Genomic DNA, 9454 nt, shown 5'->3' with positions numbered 1-9454 from the left:
TACTGAAGCCCCATAAACCAATGCATGCATAGTAGTATTTAACAAAATACTGTTAATAAGGAATTTTAGAAAGACTATATATATATATATATATATATATATATATATATATATATATATATATATATATATATATATATAAATAATACAAATAAAAAAAAACTTAAGGATTCCATCAGAAACCATTAGACATTAAAAGTTTAAAAGGTCATCATTTATTTCAGATTAATTTTTTTTTAATGATATTACCAATTTATTGTGTTCTGTTGCCACAATATTGTATGTTTTTTTTTTCTTTGTTGCAAAGTTTGTTGCTAAAATTGGGCCTGAAATACAGATATTTGTTTCAAAGAACAGAACAAATCTCTCTAATGCAATTAGTAATCAGGTGTTATTCAAGAAACTTAGAATAGTTACTCACAAGACTTATACGTCCAAAATTGTCTCCTGTTCTCAAAGTTATGACATACTACAGCTAAGTTAGTTTCAGATTTCATTGGCCCAGATTTATAAAACATTCAATGCAAGTAAATGCAAAAGGCTTGAATTAATTTAAGGAAAAGTTTTTTTTTTCATTTTTATAAGCTCTTGATAGTTACAGAAGGTTAAATCTACTGGGAATTGACATTAGTGGACTAATCTAGTAGACTTGGCTAATCTCAATTTAAAACTAATTTAACAGTACTAAATACATTTAAGTTTGTAGATGCATGCAGGTAACTCACCGTGACAGGCATAGCTATGCACAGTTTTTCACAGGGATTTATTTTATTCACAGCAGTTATTTTAGTCAACTGCTGCCTAGATGTTTGGCTTATGAATCATTCTGAAGCAAAAGGAGTAACAAAGATGATTCTTTGCTAAGGCTTGCTCGATGGCAGATTGCATTTTATTTAAATCTGCTGTGGTTTTGGTGGCCCACTTAAAAAAAAAAAAAAAAAGGAACGTACATATGGATGTTGGTATAGGTCTCTTGGAATATGAATTCCAAGAGGGCGATAATTATAAAAACAATAGAAGGAATAATGAACGCCCAAATGTAGATAATAAAACTGTAATTCTATCAAGTGTTTCTGGTGAAATATAAATCATGAGAGTGCTAGTGCAACTGAACGTTTGCAGCATAATGAACTACTCGAGTAGACGAGCTTACAGAATGAGCACACTGTATAATAATAATAATAATAATAATAATAATAAATAGAAATAATCATACTTTTTTTTTTTTTTTAAACAATTGTATTTTTATTATAGAATGGCCTCTGGTTTCTGATCAAAGCTGCCTCTAGACAAATTCATACATTTCTTACCAATGTGAAAATCAACTACTCCCAACAAGCAACCCCACAGGAAACAAATAAATACGATGATGAGACTGCTGTCTTTGTCCCACTCTTGTAAACATATATTTTCATCGCAAAATTGCTTTCATTAAAAAAATGTATTATTTTATGATAAGTTGTTAGTTTGTAGCTCTATTGGTCCTTTTCAATATCTGATTGTCCAGCAACATTCCACAGCACAATTCACCTCTTGCAGTTTGAGGGAGTTAATCAATTTCATATGAACTATAATTTTTCAATTCTAATGAACAATCAATTAATGAACCTTTCAGCACTTATTCATATTAGCACCCTGTCACTATTTATATCAAAGTGTAAAAAAGCAAAGTGAAAGTATAGTAAACCACAGGTAAGCATAATAAAGCCAAGAGAGCTACAGTACAGCATAATAAAAACATGGCAAACCATGGTAAACTATGATAAATGCATATTACAACCATGGGAAAACTGCAAAATGAATGTAGTACACTTTTATAATGGAGATTCCACTATTATTATTATTATTATTATTATTTATTTCTTAGCAGACGCCCTTATCCAGGGCGACTTACAATCGCAAGCAAATACAAATACATTCAAGTGTTACAATATAAGTCATACAATAAGAACAAGAAATACAATAATTCTCAAGTGTGACAAACCACAATTCAATAATACAGCAGATAATAGTGAAAGTTACATCAGGATATGATTAAGTAGTGATAGTTACATCAGGATATGATTAAGTACAAAATACTACAGATTAAACACTTGGCAGATTACAATATTCTGAGGTACAGGATTAAATGCAGTAAAATAGGGGGCAGATAAGAGCAAAATAAAGCATATTTAAATGAAGGGTGATAGTGTCCCAGGATACAACAGAGGAGTTCTACAGGTGCTGTTTGAAGAGGTGAGTCTTAAGGAGGCGCCGGAATGTGGTCAGGGACTGGGCAGTCCTGACATCTGTAGGAAGGTCGTTCCACCACTGCGGAGCAAGGGTGGAGAAGGAGCGGGCTCGGGAGGCAGGGGAGCGTAGCGGAGGTAGAGCCAGTCTTCTAGTGCAGGCGGAGCGGAGAGGTCGAGTGGGGGTGTAGGGAGAGATGAGGGTCTGGAGGTAGCTGGGTGCAGTCTGATCAAGGCATCTGTAGGCTAGTACAAGAGTCTTGAACTGGATGCGAGCGGTGATCGGGAGCCAGTGGAGCGAGCGGAGTAGTGGAGTAGCGTGGGCGAAGCGAGGTAGAGAGAACACCAGGCGAGCAGCAGAGTTCTGGATGAGCTGGAGCGGACGGGTGGCGGACGCAGGGAGGCCAGCCAGGAGGGAGTTGCAGTAGTCTAGGCGGGAGAGTACCAGGGCCTGGACAAGGAGCTGGGTAGCATAGTTGGTGAGGAAGGGTCGGATTCTTCGGATGTTGCTCAGGAAGAATCTGCAAGTGCGTGCCAGAGTGGAGATGTGCTGGGAATAAGAGAGGCAGGGGTCCAGGGTGACTCCAAGGTTCTTAGCTGAGGAAGAGGGAGAGAGTGTGGTAGATTCCAGAGGAACAGAGATAGAGAGATCAGAGGAGGGGGAGGAGGAGGGAAAGAAAAGGAGGTCAGATTTAGAGAGGTTGAGTTTGAGGTGATGCGAGTGCATCCAGGAGGAAATAGCAGACAGACACTATGTATGCATCTAGTGCTTTTGCACGATGAATCTACGCTAAGTCTTAGGGTTAAGTGTGAAATGCTCATTATTAATGTTTACTTCATACCACATTGATCAAACAGCTAACTTTGGGTTCATTACTGGGTGTTAATGGACCTTTGAAATTCCAGAGAAGCCTTTTGCCTGTAGCGGATTCATGACAGATTTGGCCTAAAGCAACATCCATGCAACATTACCTGTGATCAATTTTGATAGTGTCCAGCATCAATATTTATTTCTACAATAAAAGAATTACCATATTTTGTATGGTTTTATATTAGGCATTGGGGTCAAATTGATAGGCATGTAATTCAGCCTCCTTATGGTATAAATCAGAGTAGAAGCAGAAACCACTTTCTTCTATTGGATTAAACCTGTATAACATTTATTTAAAAAACAATGGGTTTTTTTTGCTATGTAAAAATTGCATCAGGTCACGAATTGTAGAAAAAGCATTACACCATAATGGAACATGCAGTAAAGCACAAAAGAATGCATGGCTTAAAAAGAGGAGGATAAACTGTCTTCAAGGAGGTAATTAGATAAGGCAGGTTTGAACCAACTATGCTGCTACACAAATAATGATGCTGTTCTTCTAACTAACTTTTACAGACCAGCTTTAAAGCTATACTGACAGATACTAAGGGTTGTTTTGTAAGACTGGCTCCCTGAGAAGTTCCAGAAGACTGAATTGAAGAAAGGTAAAACATTTAAAACAGAGACCTAAACGTGAGTAAATTGTTAAAATTGTTTGTTCACTGTAAGAGACTACATCAAACATACTGTGTATGTCCATGATTTTTACATTTTTATGGCTTAAGTTTCAGTCAATGCTTTATCTAAACAGGCAGCACCCACTTAACACAGCAAATAGTGGATTTGCTTAAAAACTAAAATCATATCAAAAGCTGGAACTCCAGCACTTTGAAGTTCATTGTTGTCTGGCATGAGTTATTTCATTTTCATTTGTTTAAACTTGCACTAACGTTTTCTGGAACTGGCATGTGTTTTAATCAACTGCAATTAAGTACTTACACAGCTATGCCAAACTTGGAATTAGACGCTGTATACAGAAGTTGGTATACGGAAACCATGTGTTAGTTTCCAGAATACATCATTTGATTCATTTTGGGTAAAGAAAGGGGATGCTGTTTCTCTATATGTATATGAAAAAAAAACATCTCCTGTATAATTTCTACAGTATTCAACAGCTTTAAAATTGTAAAAATGGTTGCTTCTTTTGTGGACTAACAATTCACTCGTAACATCTTCAAATTATTAAGACTTCCTCTGGGTGACTGGCTTTCCTTCACCAGTTGTTCTGCAGCCAGCCATATGTGTATTCATAAACCAACAGCATCACTGCACCTCCTAGACAGAAAAGAACAGAGATCATTTAGTAATACTAATACTAGTGCACATTACTTCAACATGAACTGCATGGAGGAATAAGCTGACATTTAAGAACTAGAGGCTTTAATGTTAATTTAAAACAAAGCTTTCAAATAAAAGGAACAAAGCTGTTGTAGTCAGTGCATTTACCACTTTCTATTAGTGGTATTTATCAACAAAGAATCAGGTGATGTGAATCAATCATGGTTTTGTATGAATCAAAACCATGCATTAAACCCAGCATTGTTTGGAAGGAGTTAAGTGTTTAATATTTCAAAAAGGCTTACATTTTTAATAGTGTAAACGAAACATGAACTCACCAATCATCTCTCAAAGAATGTTTTAAGATTGATATAAATGAATGGTTCCCAATCCCAGTGGGACCAAAGCAGAACAACAGGTGCCCTGTTTTAAATACAGGCAGTAGGTCTTGTGTATACAATAATGTGTCTTTTAATCATTTTAATTGTATTACCTGGTCCGAGTCTCATAATCTTGGGTACCAATCCCTTGTACAATGCTAAATACCTGTGAAAAAAAAGAAACAAAAACGTTCATCAGCTGGGTTATCCACTCATAACACGAATTAACCACATACACATGCTTCATTTAGTATCAGAGACCTGTTGTTAAGCCAAATACATAAAGTGTTTGGTTTTTTAAAAGCTGTGGTTTGCGACTGCAGTATTTCATAGTTAAGCCTTCTGTGTATTCTTTTTCAGAAAGCAGACCTTGTTTACCAGCTTGTTTACTGTTTGTATTTACATCCCCTAAATGGAGTTTTAGCTGCAGGGACACAAGGAAATGCACTGCTTCCTGGTGTCTGCATGGTTGAAACTGCTTAGAAAAACACTATTCAGTGTATCAAGACACTGAGAACCAGTGAGACAGTGCAATGCACGAGATGCAGCAGAAATGTATTTGTGCTTAAATATCAGTATAAATGACATTTTCCAGCAGAAAGACATTAAGTGCAAAATCTATTATCCCTCCCAGGGATGAAAATTGAAAGTGCAGAGTCTAGGCTTAAAAAAGTAGACCCAGGGACTGCTGATAGTGGCCTTAATACTGAATATAGGGATGTCCTTTACATTGAAGTTGGCTTTATATTTGTCGTTAATAGGAGTAAAGCGGGACTGTAAAGTGGCCATAATTGTGAGGTGTCCCTAAAGTAAGGTTTTGCTGTACATTTAAATATATTTGTAAACTACATGGAGCAGATCACCTTTTAAAAACAGATGTTGGTGTTGACACAAGTGATGGATAACGAAACAACTTTAAATTAAACAGAATTTGCTCCAAGGAAACAAAGTGTACATTTTAAAAATAGACATAAACTAAACTACTCAAAGATGTTTGAACTAGTTGCCATACATTTTTCGGCCTCTGACTGTCAATCTATATATCTAAATAAGTGGCTGTGTGTGACCATAATTTTCACCACTCCCCACTGACATTTCCTAGAGGAAACCAAACAAAACACAGAAGTGTTCCCTTTTAGCTTCAATTTAATTACATTGGAATTTTTAGTTTTAGCACTTATTATACTGTTCTCTGGCCAGTATGAGCTATTACAGTAGTTAACCACGTACCTCTTTACAGCTCGAAGGCTAATTTGGGTTATATTCAAGGTTAAAATACTCCTTCCTTCATCCTAAGGCAGTTAGACCATTTCCCTCCTGATCACAAGGCTCTTAATAAGGCTACTGTATCATGCTTCCCCAACTATTCTGAATCTTATTAAAATTGTACTGTAGAGCTCATTAGAACCTACAAAATGCTGGGCTCCTAAAGAGTGCAGTAATTAGCGCAGACTGTATTATATTAAAAAAAACCTTTACTGACATTATCACTTGGGTACAGTACCGTACATAACCAGATACAGGTTCACTGCCATTACCTTGAGAGTTGGACAACAAATGCACGTGTAATTGTTCTGAAAAGTAGCATTTTAATTTGTACTCTTCAGGAGTACGAAGTACAATAATACACCCTTCTTTGATTCTCTATTTCACAATTGTAAACATATTTGTGTATATTACATGTGCAATATAGGGCTCAATTCTCAAAGCTATATATTCTAAATCATGAGAGCGATTTTTGTCTGAAAGGAAAAAACAACAAACTAAAATGTGCTTTGGGGTATTGACTTGAACAATTAATATTCAAGTTCAGTTCTCTGTGACAATCTAATCTGCAATTAATGGAGTACAAAATAAAAAGATATATATTTTACTATAATTTTATACAAAAGGAAGCTCAACTGTGTTTTGCTAATTCATGAGAACCTTAGCTTTTAAGATGTGTGCCTTCTGGGCCAGTAATAAAATAAATGCAATATGGCACAAAATATTCAATTACATTTCAGATGCTTATATACACACTTATCAGCTTCATCCAGAGTACTGCCTCTTGGGGCTATGTATGTAATTCAGTCCAGATATTTAGTCAACATCACGTTATTTAGGAATCCATGTATACTTCCTGGTGTTCAAATATCTCATCTTTTGAAATGGCTTGCCATGTGTCACTGGTTCTAAACATGGAAAGGCTATTTACAGACAATAGGGCCAAAATAAATACCTTTAGCAAAAATATGGTAACAATTAAAGTATTTAATCCCAGCTAATATACTGTGAACCTCCTATTATTTGCGTGCCATTGATTTGAGCTTATTTTGCAATGTCCATTTGATAGCTCAGTAAAATGGCTTCTAATTGCACAATGCACTTGTATACAGCGTCTTTTATTTTAGTTATTTTACTTCCTAATCTGACCAATGTCATGGGTTCATTTTTACTTTTAGGCATGCGAGTAAGGGGAAATTCATTACAAATAAATGTTTATTTTGAAGACAAAAAAAAAGCTCTTCTGCTATCAATAACCGTTAAAACACAGTGATATAGGATGACGAAAACTGTTCTATGAGGGAGTATCAGCACAAGTGGAAGGGAACAGACCAAGGCTAATATAACCCATACAAAGGCACTCACCATCCTATAACTCTATTATATAGTACTGCTTTACTGTTATTATGTGAGTCACTTTCACTGAAACAATGGCAAATGTTAGAAGAGAACACCATTTCGTGGCTGAGATACATGGCCAATTGTGATGTCACCATTTTGAATTCCAAGTGGTGACTTCAGGTATGATTTTTTTTTAAAGCAGGTGACATCAACCATATACTTAGAATAAAGCACAGTACAAACTCAATATAGTTCGGTTGAGGTCTTCAATGGGGTTTCTTTGTGATGTCGTGCCGTGCTGAAGGTGAAACTGGTACTTGAAAGGCTGAAAGATCCAGTCTATTATGTACCATACTGAATCATACTGAATATAGCAATGTTTTATATTTTTATAAAATACATAGCTTTTTGTCTTATAAATATTTCAATAAACCTAAATGTATCTTAGTGTGGTGCGCCTGTGAATCTCACACTGATGTACAACAGTATATAAAGAGCAAAGCAATACCCTTCTTCCCTGTAGATAACTGCCATGGTCTGAAAGCAGGTTCGGTACTTGATTTCTCCAGGGACAGGTTGTGGCCCTTGAATACGGCTCTTGGCCACGTCAAAAGGAATGTTGACGCAAGAGGAGATGGTTCCTGAGGCCAGTCCAATTCCAAACTTCCGCAGGAATTCCAAAGTCGGGTCCTACAAATGAAAAAAAAGATTTTTTTTTTTATATTTGAAGAAACAAATCTATTAGTTCTATTAAACTACAATTCTATAGCATTGTAAACATGAAGCGTTCTTTAGAGTTATTTTTTATCTTGCATTACTACTTGTTGACAATCAAGACAATGCTATAGATAAGATCCTTGGTAGGCAGGGAGTACTTGGATCTGATAGATACAAAGGAGCCTTAATGCAGTTAAAAACCTTGTACCAATTGTAATCTGTGTAAACTGTTCCAAGGAAGACCCATTAGAGAAAGAACAAAGGCACTGATAGAAACTGGATCGCCACCACACTGCTGGGATTTTAAACAAAGACATACATTTAGGAGTAATCAGGATTTAACCACACAGCAGTGTTCAGATTGAACACATCCTCAGACAGTGACATTTGTTTCAAGCTAAGGCCACCCCTAACTATCTGGTATTATCGCAAATTAGTATTGCAGTAAAAACTGTATAAGCTCTTTTAAATCCTGAAAATCTTGCTGGAGGGAAACTTTATAATCTCAAAACTTAAAAAAATAAAAATAAAAAACTGTGGCAAATCTACCATATCCTGTTCAGCAATGCACAGAGTAAATCAATGCATCTGTGTGTGAAAAAAAGGCCATTTACATACAGTTTACATTTTTCTCTTACTTTCTAACCTGATCAGTGATTCGTTTTTACATGTATGCATGCAAATTAGGGAATATTTGAGACAAAGTTTACAGAGATTAGCTTAGTCTCAGTAGCTCTAGGTAATGTATTCACTGATCGCACTAACAGGTGAATCTTCATAGTTTCTTATATCATAAACATAACTTTGCTAAAGTTTTCTGCTTAACAATCAAAATATACATTTAAATATGCATGATAAACTATGTTAGCTTGGAATTAATGATATTTTGCTAGAGATACCACACTGTACCACACTGAATTGTGTAACAATAGGGATGGCAATGGTTATTGCAGGGTAAACAAAGTGGACCAGGAACATAGCCTGCCTGCTGTTAAAAAAGGCTGGGCAAATGTAAACTCTAGAAATGCCATGTTTTCAGTAGGAAATGTGGGGAATTCAATTAATCAGTGAGTGACTGGTAATGTTGAGAAAATTAAAATTGAACCAATGTGCTGTTAAGGTACTTAGGGAAAGCCTAGTGAAGATAAAACAAGTATAGTGAGGAAAATAGCTATACTTATTGTGTGGGGCGGTTACTGTGTTTAAGCAAGCCACATTCATCTTTGTTTTCATAGTGTTTTTCACAGGTATTGTTTTTTGTTCTTTTCATTTGTTAAAGAAAAAAAATAATTCCTTTGTTGTTGTAAAATAAAAGTGGGAAAAAGAGAAAACAAAGAAAATAACCAATTTGAGCTGGAACGTTTCTAATAGTG

The 9454-nt window shown here is 35.7% G+C and overlaps 1 protein-coding gene across 6 annotated transcripts in view; it reads right to left on the bottom strand.

Annotated features, from left to right (window-relative positions):
* Positions 1–971: 971 nt before the first annotated feature.
* LOC117422130 (mitochondrial 2-oxodicarboxylate carrier-like) overlaps positions 972–9454 on the bottom strand; it is a 181085-nt gene continuing 172602 nt past the window's right edge. For 4 of the 6 annotated variants that reach the window (XM_058987511.1, XM_034927437.2, XM_058987514.1 and 1 more), the window contains 3 exons: positions 7873–8054; positions 4871–4923; positions 3422–4374 (listed from right to left, as the gene is read on the bottom strand). In XM_058987511.1, the coding sequence (XP_058843494.1) occupies positions 4313–4374; positions 4871–4923; positions 7873–8054 (297 nt within the window). In that variant the 3' untranslated portion in view covers positions 3422–4312. Of the gene's footprint in view, positions 2826–3421; positions 4375–4870; positions 4924–7872; positions 8055–9454 lie in introns of those variants that run through there. The other 2 variants (XR_009307393.1, XR_009307392.1) reach the window with 2 other exon arrangements.

This window comes from Acipenser ruthenus, chromosome 15 (genome assembly GCF_902713425.1).
Source record: "Acipenser ruthenus chromosome 15, fAciRut3.2 maternal haplotype, whole genome shotgun sequence".
NCBI classification, from domain to species: domain Eukaryota; kingdom Metazoa; phylum Chordata; class Actinopteri; order Acipenseriformes; family Acipenseridae; genus Acipenser; species Acipenser ruthenus.
Note: the sequence above shows the minus strand (reverse complement) of the source record. Positions and strands in the feature narration are given on the sequence as shown.